General features: G+C 40.4%; 1 protein-coding gene across 1 annotated transcript in view; it reads right to left on the bottom strand.

The window, feature by feature from the left end:
* The window catches only part of AOPEP (aminopeptidase O (putative)), a 384,109-nt gene that overhangs the window by 234,718 nt on the left and 135,425 nt on the right, over positions 1-13,966 (bottom strand). The window contains exon 6 of the mRNA XM_083186692.1: positions 2,605-2,794. Coding sequence (XP_083042818.1) covers positions 2,605-2,794 — 190 coding nt within the window. The remainder of the gene's footprint in view (positions 1-2,604; positions 2,795-13,966) is intronic.

Here is a 13,966-nt window from a genome sequence, read left to right as displayed (position 1 = left end):
TAAGCAAGTGATCTGTTGTATAAGCCAACATATGGCAGCACCGGGTATGACTCACATGAGAACTTACAAGTATAAAGCTATTAAAAATTAAAAAACATTTGTTAAAAATAGAACTGTTATTCAATATTCCATGAAATATGTGAAATTCTATGACAAATTTATTTTTGGCAAGCATCTAATAACACGGAAATCGGCCAGTTGAGTAACAAATAAAACACATCCAACATAATCACTGTTGTTTCCAAGCACCAAGTGTTCTTGTTACCAAATGCCCAGATACTGGTGTGGTTCAAGAATCCGCATACACTGCAATATAAAGGTCATTGATACTGGGAACAATCATCTAAAACTGAAATATTGTATATTTATGTTAATGTTTTTAATGGTGGAGGCAAGCAAATTTAAAAGGTGCCCATACACTGCTCCAACTTGGGCTGTTTTTCTCTGATTCTGACGGTTCAGATGAAAACTGGACAAATCAGTGTTTGATACCAGATCCAGATCCTGGAGATCTTATCTGCAGCAAATAAGATAAATCGCGATCGGTCTGCGGCACACCGCTGATCAGGACCGTAACTACGTGTGTGCCAGCAGTGCCACCGCTTGCACACACCTATAGTCTGCAGAGCTGGGAAGTGCCGGGCAGGAGAGGCACTCTCCCCCCACTGCATCCTCTGATGCAGTAGCTGACCACATTAAGGCCTAATACAGATTTTGCTGTACGAATTTGCAGTGGCCTGCAATCAGTTAGGTGCCACACAGTCAGAGTGAAATCTCTCCCTGCGCAAGTCTTTGATTGACTTGCGAATGTATAACTGATCAGTTCATAACAGGCTGATTGAAGCTGGAGTGGATGTTAGGCACCCTCCCTGAAAACGCCTGTGCATGCCTGTGTTTTTTCTGGCACTCCCAGAAAATGGCAGATGTCCATCCTCAAATGGTGACTTCCTGTCACTCAACCTGCAAGGGGACTGCAATTAGAGTCCTCAATTATTGTTATCGCTGTTTGGTCTTGCGCATGCGTGCTATGATACGTATACGCGTTCAGTCTTTCAATAATCGTTAGGTTTTCGAATTAGCACATTAGCGATCACATCTGAATAACCCCCTAAAACTGCATTATCAACTAGGCTAAATTGACTGGGGCTGTTACAAGCAGCTTTGTCTCAAGGGGCTCTGTCAGTCCTCATAAGTTAAATTCCTGACAAAGACACTATATTTGAGAAGTTTGTATGTTTTCGCTGTGTTCACAGTAAGTAAACACTCTACCTTTTGGGCAATCCGAACTTTCAACCTGTTTGGAACAATTGAGGTCCATCAAAAACATTTTTGATCCAGGGGAAGCTGTTTGCTTTTCAATCTCTCCAAGCTAAATTCTCTCTACCTAATGGGGATTTTTATTTGTTTCTCCAGGCAAGACATTATGCTCAATCATTACCTCCTCCCATATTACAGTCTGAAACACGAGACATCCTGCAGTCACTCTTTACACTGTGTGTATCCATGCCATATATAACCAGATTTCTCTATATCCTGATTTGTGACCAAAGTGACCTGCATTGATTTGGACAGTAGTAGAAATTACATGGGAGATTGCTGTCTGGCAAAATAACACCAATATTATTGACTTAGCATATGGAGAAAATGATATGCATCATGCCTATATTCTGTGTTTGACTGTGGTCGAATCTGCATATGAAATGATATGTTACAGTGTTTTCCATGAAATCTATAACTTAGCAGTTCATATGCACATTCAAGAGAAGGGCCATGCTCATGGAGTTTACAGTCTAAAGGAAGGAGGGAGTCAAACAGAAAAAATAAGGAGCGAGACAATGACTAGGGCAGGAAGCACAAGTGGGAGAACTGGAGGGATCAAGAGGGCGAGTTAGACTACGTGGGGAAATAGAAAAGCCATGGTCTCATATGATCAGGTGGAATTTCAGTTATGGAATGCAGCACTGCTGGCTGGGGGTAGGTCTGATGGAAGGAGGTCGTTTGTTCCAATGTTGAGGGGCAGCATGGGAGAAAGATTCTGGAGTGCAATGTGGTAACCAAAAAGGAAGAAAAGGTGGCGGTCACTGTCTGACTGGAGAGGTCAGGAGGTAGTGCCTATTTACATGAGGATGAGATTGCAGATGTAGGAAGCCATGGAGTAAAAGAGGGCTTTGGTCAGGGGGTTGAAGAGAATTCTGTAGGGGAAGGGGAGCTAGTGAAGGCCTTGAAAGTTTCCTCCCACAATCACAAAGTATACTGATATGTTAATTGGCTCCCAACAAAAATGAACCCTAGTGTGTAAGTGTACACATTTATATAAGGCAGACTAGTTCTTACCTGCCATCAAAATTTAATCTAACAGTATTTTGCAAGCTAATGTATCTATTCAAATGTTTGTCTCTGTGCTATTAACCATCAGTTCTACATACACTGTATACTGTAGCTGGCTGTAGAAACCACTGTTCCATGGAATGATCCCTCCCTGTTTAATTTTGAAACAAAATTCATAGTCGGAACATGTGACTTCCTTCTGTTGAAAGAAGGCCATCAGTGACAATTTCTGGTGTCATAACTGAATTGGTTGAGCCAGCTATATAGAAATATTACCTTCAGAACCTTTGCAAAGAATACATCTTCTAGATGTGTAGCGAATCCTTCACTTATCCATTCTTCTGTCCAATCACGTGCACCGATGGCCAACCCAAACCAAGCATGTGCAATTTCATGGCAAACACGTGTAACACAGAGTTCATTTCTTCCAGACAGTACACTCTGAGACAGATAGATAATGTGTGGGCTGGGTAATGGGAATAGAGAGCAAATTACATATTAGGCGGCAGTCTTGTTATAACTTGAACTTCACAGCTATTATGTACTCTTATTAGCTTTGTCATAGTATTATCATTAATATGTGGATGATAGGTCCTGACAAGTTCTTGCAGTACAGACATCCATAAAAAGAACACAAAACAATGCAAAGTCAATTGGGCACCACTCAGCACGTAATGTGCTATAAATATTAATATTTTTGCTGTTCATTGAATTAAAAGGGTATTGGCTTCCACAAGATATTGATTTAAATTTGAATTGCAATAGGAAGAAGAAAAAGCCAAAGTTTATATTATGTAGGCACATGTGATTTGGAGTTCCAGAATGACCTAAATCAGAACATCGTCAGATATAAAGCACGAGCATCAAATCTTATCTATATTTAAATTTGTCACATTGTATTTTGTTAGACCAAACAATGTATGATAAATATAGTATATAACTTCAGATAGGAGTTAAGGTTCCAGATAGTTTTGTCTGTTTTTTTCTTACCTCCTACAAAAACTATGCACTGTTCAACCATGTAATGCGCCTTTTTACTGCAGACCAGTTTAAAGTACTGGTAATCCTAAATGGTATTTAAAACGGTATTAGCATTCCCACTGCAGCAGATTACCGTTTTAAATACCATTTAAGTACCATTCCCATTGCAGTGAACCGTGTAAAATGTAGAGTGCCTAACCCCCCCCCAAGTGTAAAGAGTGCCTAACCCCCCGTACCTGCCCTGTGCCCCCACCTCCCCTCCCCTTCCCTTGTACTTACCTGCACGGGGATGCAGGGCAGTGGGGAGGCAGCGGGGGTCCATGCAGGGTCCAGGCAGTCCCAGTGCCTGATGAGAACTGGTTGTTCTCACTTTGCGCATATGTAATGAGTGCACGTGCATACTAATGAGCCACTCATTACACATGCACAAAGTGAGAACTACTAGGTCTCATCAGGCACTGGGACTGCCTGGAGGCTAAATAACGTTTAAGAGGCATTCCCACTGCCTCTTAAACGTTATTTTAACGTGTAGGACTCTGCTTTAAAAACGGGTTGAAATACCATTTAACTTTAAACGGTATTTCAACTCTGTCACTTTCCCAATGCAGCCTTAAAATGGTAAATTGCGATGAAAATTGGCAATTTACCGTTTTTTAGCTGCAGTGGGAAAGGGGCATTATTTTACTACTGGATTAATAATCAGAGTAGTACATACAGTACAGTAGCCTATTTTGTTTTGTTTCCAGGGTATGTCTTTATTTTTGCACAATCTAGTCTGCTCTGAAGTGGCACATACATATTGGGAAGTTATAAACATATAAACACTATCTTTTACACAAATGATCCTAAACCCATACTCGCCTATTCTACCACAAGTTGCAGATCCCCTGCACCCACAGAAGAGAGGCAACATTTCCTGCATCCCGTCTACTTCCTAGTGAAGTCTACAGGATAACGAGATTAAAAGAAGACTCCCAGTGATGAATGGAGGTGGCGGAGTCAAAATACACAAATTTGCTTCATTAGCACAGCCCCCTAAAGCAGACCCGAAAATCATATTTTTTAGGAAATATGTCTTAACCCCTTCACGACATATGACGTATATATACGTCATATGTCGGTTGCGGGGGAATCAAGCCAGCTCACGGAGTGAGCTGGCTTGAAAGAGAGCAGGTAATGGCTGTATATTACAGCCAGGTCCCTGCTCTCACGGCCACGAGCGGCGAGTTCGCCGATCGTGGCCGTTTAACCCTTTAAGCACCGCGGGCAAAGCGCCCGCAGTGCTTAAATAGCTGATCGGAGGGGGGGCGCCCCCCTCCGGCGCCGATCGGGGCCCCCCGCAGCGAGATCGGAGGGTGCCGATCGGTTGCCATGGTAGCCAGGGGTCTAATGTAGACCCCTGTGCTGGCCGTGTATGCATACCTATTACATCCTGCCTCAGGCAGGATGTAATAGGAAGTGCATAAAATCACTACGTTCAGCCATAGAGCTCTATGGCTGAACCTAGTACAGGCGATCGCGCCCCCTAGTGGTCAAGTACACTAGGGGGCCTTGTAGTAAAAGTAAAAAAAAAAAAAAAAAAAGTTTAAAAATAAAAAAAAAATAAAAAAATATTAAAAGTTCAAATCACCCCCTTTCCCCATTTCCCAAATAAAAATAAATAAAAAATAAAAAAAATAAACATATTTGGTATCGCCGCGTTCCTAAAAGTCCGATCTATTAAAATATAACATTAGTTATCCCGCACGGTTAAAGGCGTAAACGGAAAATAATCCCCAACGCCAAAACTACGTTTTTTGGTCGCATCGCCTACCCAAAAAAAAATAGCTAAAAGAGATCAGAAAGTCGCCCATATCCCATAATGGTATTAATTAAAAAGTACACTTCAGCCTGCAAAAAATGAGCCCTCACCCAGGTCCGTAGGTGGAAAAATAAAAAAGTTATAAGCCGCAGAACATGGCGACGCGACGCAAATTCGAAAAACCGTAACATATTCTATTTTTTTTTTTAGTCGTAAAACGTAACGAAAACTATATAAGTTTGGTATCACCGGAATCGTAACGACCCATAGAATAAAGATAACCCATCATTTTAAACGAACTATGAACTCCAAAAAAACCGTAACCAGCGCAAAATTGTGGAATTGCGTTTTTTTTTCTTTTTACCCCACATTGAATTATTTCCTGATTCCCCAGAATATTATACGGTATAGTAAATGGTACCATTAAAAAGTACAACTTGTCCCGCAAAAAAAAAGCCCTCATGTGTCTATATAGCCGGAAAATTAAAAAAGTTACGCTTATTTGAACGCAAGGAGGAAAAAAAAAAAAAAATTACCTTAAAAGGCAATGTCGTGAAGGGGTTAAGGTACCCATACACGGTACAATTGCTGGGTGCGATGAGATGCGGGTTCCTGTCACACATCTCATCGCACAGCTCAGAAAGTATGTGTTGCACATACTTTTTGTACTAGAATTCATCTCATCTCATTGCATTGCAAAACCTATGCTATGCGATCTAGTCCAAATTGTATACAATAATTGTATCATGTATGGGCACCTTGAGTGTCATCACAACCAAATCCCGTAACTGAGATGTCAGATATCATCTCCTCTCGGGATTATCCTGACTGAATGTTCCCTGGCAGATCTGCTAACTTCGGGGGTAAAAAAGTAATAGGGAGTGCGATTTTTAAACATGTGTAATGTTTTGAATACTGTTCTGGGTGTATGTGTGTGATTATTGTAATGTTGGTTATACAGTGGGGCTACATATCCCAGTGGGCCCATTAATGCCCCGCATGCTGGGACTTGTGGTTCTCCAAGTCCCTGCATGCGGGGGAGGCTTGCTGGGACATTTGTGTTCCACAACACAACCCAATGTTAAATGTTTAATCTATTATTTACAACAAAATTATCAGCCCGGCATCCACCGCCCAGGGACGCTAGAGACCGGCCCGGGTCTGGTGCTGGCTTTAAAATATGGGGGACCACTGGTCCTTTTGTCCCCCGTATTTTTAGAGCCAGGGTCCAAGAACCTGGTGCTGGTTTCTTAAATATGGGGGGATGCCAACATCCCCCCCATTATGATAGGTCCTGACAAGCACACTATTACTATAAAAAAAATTGTATATTCCCGTTACCAAAAAATCGCACCTTTACTAAAAATCACACTTTCCAGTTTCTAAAAAAATCACCAGAAATCATTTCTGACTTTGGCTACCAATTGGCACCGTATTATATATGCAATAGGGTGCGATTTTTTTAGCTGTTTAAAAAATTTGCACCCTATTACTGTACATCAGCTGTTTTTTTTTTAAATCACATTGTTATTCAAATAAGGTGCACAAGCAGGCTCTGCTGATTAAAATTATGCGTGGTATAGTATGTCTATATTTTGTGTGTGATGGTGGCTCTATCTGCATATTAAATACTACATTACAGTGTTTTCCAGACACAGCTGCAGCCGCAGATACAGATGCAAATAAGACGCATAATTGGGAAAATGGACAAAAAGATGTTTGGCCTTAATAAATGCGCTCACGACTAGGCAAAATTAAAAGTATGTTTACTGTGAACATAGCAAGAATGTACAGTATGAGGACACATCTGTACTTTACCAGACCTAATATTTCAATCCTACCACAACAGCCTCTGCTTCTCAACACAAGTCCCATACACTTCAAAATTAATTAAATATGTGTGCTGGGATGAAGTCTTTAAGCAAAATTTATTGGTTTAATTATTATTCTGATTTTACCAATGGAGAAAAAAAGAATAAAATTGCATACTAGAGCTTATTCATTTGTCTGTGGAGGGACAAAACAGAACATTAACGGGATGTAATTGAGGAGATCATCAGTAACTAGATGGTTAGTTAAGGTCCGTCACTTTATCAACTGCTCTCCCTAACATCAGGTTATGATGGCAAACTGAGAAGGAAGTAACTATAGAAAACATGGGCTATGAGGAATTAACAGAAGATTGTAGATGATAGGAAACTATACAGAAGTTGCTTCCAACTGTACAGCACACGTGAAATGAAATTAATTTGTAAAATTAAAGACAATTTGCCTAGTTTTTACTTTTAAGCAAACAAAATACATCTGTAATTTAAGTATTCTAAATAACTAGTGACATTGAAGTCCCTGACATGTCAAGAGATATCTTGAATGAGAATTAAATCTAATAAACAATTTAAAGGCTCGCCACAATATACCAAGTAATGATGAAAAAAACAAAAGTACATTTTAGATGTCTGCTAAGATCCATGACATCATATTATGGTCAGTGTGAACACTTTGTAATAGACAATGGTAGTAATGTTTAGTTTAATCTACAGATAAATTACAGAAGGAACTTCAAAGTACTTTAGTGTATTTTATTTGATTGTAAAAACTGTACCTTCATCTTTTAAGTCACATTAATATTAAAACCTTAGAACACAATTGACTGATGTGTTCCCCATAAATGTATGCTGAGACTCCTCTAAACCTTTAATGAGGCCATAGCAGGTCTTTAGGGCCTTTAAGGTCTCTCATCTCAAAAGGAGGTATTCCCATTTAGGACCTTATTCTGGTCCACATGCAACTATGTGAATTTTGTAGCATTACGTATGGATTAAACGCCGCCCGCTGCTCGCACAGCCGCCCGCCCCTCCATCGCTTGCCAAGTTCCCCATATGGCTGCAAATGGATGTTTTGCATAAACATTCGCAGCCTTAGGTACGGTGGCCAAATCATTCGATGGTCGCTGACCATCGAATGATTTTGAAGATACGCACAAAGTTAAGACGCTCTCTGGTGTCTTAGCTGTGCGTGTTACCTGTATGGGAATAGGGTGGGCAGCTGACATCTGGTGACGTCAGCTGCCCGCCCCTGGCAGCCGCATCACTGCCTAATTTCTATAGGAACACTCAGCGTTTTCTTAGGAACACCTATGAAACAATGGGTGTTCCCATGGGTGCAGCCCGTGGCCGCTGCCCAACGCCCGCACTGGTAGGGACGAAAGGGGCAGCAGACTAGCAGTTTGCCATGCCCGCTCACACCCAACATATGCTCATGTGCAGAAATGAAAAGACTAAAATAAGGCCCTTAGTCCTTACTGTGAACAGAATAGGGGGCCTGTTTATGAATCCATTTTTGGGGTGAGAAAAAGTGTAACCTGCTTTTTCCATCTTTTTTAGTTTTTAAATTTTTTGTATTAAAGGTAACATTTAATATAACATTTTCAGCAGACTTGAGTGTGCTTACCACTTTCCAGCCACAGTGCTCCCATGAGGCTAGAACATTTATAATGTTATAAAAAAACTATTTTCCCCCTTCCATTGGTTACCTGCAAATGTTTTTTTTCCAAACAGCGTACTTCCACCATACTGGGTTGTGTATTCAATGCAGCCGGCGAGGGGGTTAAATGGCAAGGATAGCTGAAAACAAGCAATCCTCCAAAAACCTAGCGAGGGGAAAATGGAGTGTGCAGGGGGACAGTTGAATACAGACCTTGTGACCTGTCACAGCGAGCAGAAGCCATTGAATACAACTTACTGTGTGCAATTCCTGTAATGTGTATGTCCACTGATTGCCTCGGGTTGTTCCTCTGCGGACAGGATGTGGTTCACATAGATCTTTCCATACAGAGTATATTATACTACTACACAAACACCCGTTTTCCCATACTGTATATGAATTGGGCCCTTGTATGGCTCACCTCCCACAGTGTAACCTTCATAGTTGGCCCAACATGGCTGCCTCAACTGGTACACTTGTAGAGGGGATGAAAAATACATGGACCTGACTGCTTTGTTGGAACCCTACTCTATGCTGCAATCTCTCCATTTTGTGTCATCTCTTCTAGGGGTAACTTATTCCACCCAGGGTAAGCCTACGCAGTGCGCCCAAGATGGCTGTCTCATCTGGTACCCTGTTAGGGTGAAATACAACCAATGGGTAAGCCTTCACCAATCCTGCATGCTCAAGGTTTTCTTTTTATGTCTGTGTGGTTTGTCTTTTGCTGTATTACTTAAATCTTCTGTATTATGTGCATTGGTTTTGATGTCTATAGAGCACCTTGAGTCCTGTTGAAGAAAGAGCGCTGTATAAATAAAAATATTATTATTATTATTATTAACACAAGAAATATAACAGAAATCTCTGTTACTTAAGTAACAGACCTTCACCCCAGAATTATAAGGTTAGGCGTAAAGCAAGAAAAAGGGAAAGTAACTGTGCACCTTTTCAAAACCATGTAGGCAGTTTTGCAAAGTCAGCACTAGAGAGAGGGATGTCCAAATACCTACCCTGTGTGTGTGGGCATCTAGTATTGCATCTAGTATTACATCTAGTAATACAGCAAGTAACAAAACCACACAGGAATAAAAGAAAGGGAAACAAAACTTAGAGAGCGCAATGGGCAAAATGCTGGGTTGGAACAGTTATTTTGGGTAATAAATTCCACATGCGAAGGGTACCAGGCGAGGCAGCTGTCTTGGGTGCATGATGTAGAAACTATCCTGGGTGGAATAGGTAATTCCTAGAAGATATGCCCCAAAATGAGGGAATTCAAAGGCCTAAATCAAGGAGTATGGTCCCAACATAAGTCTGGTTCATGTAATTTTCATCCCTTCCACGAGCATACCAGATGTTTTTTAAACTTTGATGAATTTGTCTCATATTCACCGAGATAGTGTGGCGATATAGATTCCCATACTACAAAGAAGTTGTCAAGTTTTGAATCTTTATTCAAGTTGATTTCGACCCAGTCCATTCGAAATAAATTGAATAGTTTGCATTTAAATAGTGGAAAAGTCAGAGGTGAGGGAGATTCATGAAGGATTGTTTTACGGGCCGCAGCACTTATAGCCAATAAAAGATGTCTACCTCCTCTACAGATTCTCATGGAGGACGAGATTACGCCAAAAATGGCCCAATCCATTGTGAATGTAATATAATTAATTAGTGAGGACTGCATATTGTTTGATTTGTAGACAGAACTTCCGAACTAATGGGCGTCCCGCCCATTAGTTCGGAAGTTCTGTCTACAAATCAAACAATATGTGATATCATTCTAAACATGTGTAGCATACGTGGGAGGTGGATCGACCCATCAGGAAGCTCCAATTGTAATCAGGAAATGTAGATAACCATTGTGACATGCCACTATTTAAGGTCGAAAGATCTATGTCAACCCTAATCTATCTATAATAAAGGAAGGTGGCTTTTTGCAATATGGGGGGTTTTGTCAACAATGTGTCCACTGGATTCGTCCAATCTCGCTCTGAAAACTGTTTTATCACCGAGGATATATAGTGCTTTGCCTGCAGGAAGGCCAGAGGATACGCCGCTAGGGTGCCATACCTATCAACAGCTACATCAAAGGCCACAACCAGAAGTGTATCTTTGTCAACCAAGCATTTCAAGCTAGTCACGCCACCTACTCATATTGTGAATGGATAAGAGGCATGTCCATTCTGAAACTCAGTGTTGTCAATAAAAGGAAGTATAAGTGCCTTGTGGGAATTCAACCCAGCTTTATGTCTAACCCAATGCCAGTTTATTTTGACATTCTATAGTAAAGGGTTGTCTTGTAAGTGTGTGGGTACTTCTTGATCGTTTAAATGTAAAAAGAAAACTAAACCTCAACCCAGTAATTCTCTTTCCAGAGAGGTATTAGCATAGTTATCCTGTCCAATGTCAACCTAGTGTTTTATCTGTGTTGGCCTTTTGGTGGCCATCTATTGACAATGTAAACCTTTCAAACCGCTTCCCTATTCCTGGGGCAGACCCAGGAATTAACAGGGTCGCAGGTGCAATGTGAATAGGGTCTGACCCTGGTCACATCCTTGTTTGATCAGTTTTCAAAATCCCAGGATGCACCTAAATGGGATTAGCTGTTTACTGCTATACTGCAAGGGGTTTACAAAGTTTGTAGCTAAACGCAATCTACTAAATTATCCCAATTCAAATAGTTCATTACTGGGAATAAAATATTTGTGTAAAAACAAATCTGTATCTGTACCTCTTCACGGTTGCTTAATCAGTTGTTTAATCTACTTATAAAAGAAGACTTCATGGCACCTGAAGCAGATAAAGACATTTATGCAAGGAAGAAAAACAATAGTGAATAGAAAGGTATGTGGAAATGTTTCTCTATTGGGTGCCCTATTCAAAAATAAAAACACACTAGGTGTGTGACTGTCCCAGTAACACAGATGTAGTTGTGTTGTCTGAAAGACACCCACACGTTGTTAAGAACATTCCCTGCATACCGATGTCTCAATTGTCACCTCTAAGTAAGGTATTAATAAGGCACTTGATACCTAATAAACGGACGCCCACATGAGAATGTGCTATAGAAAACAAGTAAAGATACAGGTAAAGAGTGTTTGTCTTGGACAACTGCTACATGTTCTTCTATTTCTGTATTTATAGTGAGTAATACTTGGCTGCAAGAGCAGGGTGTGTACTGATGCTCTATGTCTACAAGCACTGCATTTGTATTGGCAGCCAACAGCCAGTCCATCTTTCTTTTTATAGACTATTTCCATTTACCTTCGTGTATTCCATTTTACCTCTTTTTGCGAGATGTTAATCTGTCTGATGCAAAATCCCACTAATCAGAGGTGATTATATTGGGGCAGATTGAAGACAGTGTCTCATGTAGCCAAAGTGCAGAAATAGTTTAAAAACCTACCTACCAACAAGAATAAGGAACCTGAGTAGAACAAGTGAATTCTTGTTGCTAGCTCCACCGTATAATAATGATGTACGTAGCTCACTTTGTATTTTGCATTGTATATCAGAATAACTGAAGTCAATTTGTATAAAGGAGAAAGCTTAGTTGCTGTCTCTGGTTGCAAAATGAATAGGGTCACTCCTACCTGTACTTGTCTACTCCACCTGAATATCATAAAAACTCCCATATTTTGTTCCCCCTGAGAAGCAGGACATGCTCCTGTATCACACCCACTTCCTTACTAATGGGCATGGTGGTACAATATGAAGCAAATCACGTCAGTATGGACCTGCCTCCTTGTATCATGAATGACCCAAATAGCTACACCACCTTTCCACACAAAGACCAAAAAAGTAGTCATGCTCGTTCCAAAGAAATCTTGACATAAACAGATACATCTGATTATGCACACTTCATAATAATTCAACTGCTCCACATTTTCTTTGTAAGAGTTGACTTGTGGCCGAAGCAACGATTCACATTATCATGCCTACTCCACCTACTATGTAATACCACAGATTGCGGTATTGCACTGTAGACGATGGGGCATGATGATTTGAATCATTACAAAGTCACTTATGAAGGTGGAAGGATTATTACCAGCTCTACAAGGAAAAAAATCTGTCTAGCGTAGAAATGTAGACAACACATGTCTCAACACTAAATATTTGTTTACTAAACATAACAAAAAGAGAATCATAAAATAATAAATGTGCAATACAATGTATGCCCACCATCTCTTGGAGTGACTCTCCTATTGCCCTTTCATCATTGAGATGATGATCTGCTTCTTTTTGCCTCTTCCTTTAGATTATACACTATGTATTGTATTTACTGTTGCAATAACAAATTGATGGTTATTTGCATTGGTTATAATTCCTTATTTTTATGTTATTGCCTCTACAATCTTACGGTTTTATGGTTTTCCTATTTGGATGTGACTTTTTTTGTATTGCATACTGTTGTATTTTGATCCTTTATTTATGCTTTGCTAACAAAATATGTTAAAAAACTTTGGGTATCTTTTTAAATTAAGGTTTCTGAGTTTGTTTGAATTAAAATTAAGCCATCTTAAGACAACAATAGTTCTGTAAATACACTGATAGTCAGTGGCAAACGCAGGATTTTTAGAAGGGGGTTTCCAGAGGGGTGGAGCAAAGCACGGAGATGGACACTTAGGTGACCCAGTATATGCCGGGTCAGTTAAAGTATTATAGATAGACCAAATGTATATAAATAATAATAATAATATTATACATACATACATACAGGGGCGTCAACAGCAGTCCAGAACCCTGGGCATAGCAATGTATTAGGGCCCCTACCGATATATTATTATATTAACCGCTCTGTATGTAGGGCCTGGATCAGTAATTTCCACTAATTACCCCTTTACTGCACAGATGGTGGGAGAAGGGGGCATTGGGCTGAATGAAGGGGCCCTGATACATAACTTCCAGGGTGGTAGAGGATGTTTAATATGCAGAGGAGGGGTGTATAGTGGAGTGGGCTTATTATTCAGAATTTTCCGGTGGGAGGACAGCTTGCTTGACTGCAGATATCTCCAGTTCCCAGAAATAGATTTCTTAGATTTTAATGGAATTAAAACAAGAGAATCCCACCTACCAAATGGTATTGGGGACTAGGGGATCAGAGTTCAGGAGGCAGAGCAATCTGCCCACGAGAATATAATACTACATACCAGGTGTGTGGAGCTGGAGCAGTAACCAGCTGCTGGAAAGCTGATATCTCTGGTTCTAGGAAGAGTAGAGACAAGGTACTAGTGTCTTTCAAAGGGGAGATTCACAGCTTTTGGAATATACCCTCAGAAAAACTCTAAGTCAGACAGAACCTGAAATATCTGACTGGGAATAACAATTAACAGGCTTGGATGGGGACCACTGCTTTTAAGTCAGATATCTCCGGTT

Source organism: Crinia signifera, chromosome 1 (assembly GCF_055691185.1).
Source record: "Crinia signifera chromosome 1, ASM5569118v1, whole genome shotgun sequence".
In the NCBI taxonomy this organism is placed as follows: domain Eukaryota; kingdom Metazoa; phylum Chordata; class Amphibia; order Anura; family Myobatrachidae; genus Crinia; species Crinia signifera.
Note: the sequence above shows the minus strand (reverse complement) of the source record. Positions and strands in the feature narration are given on the sequence as shown.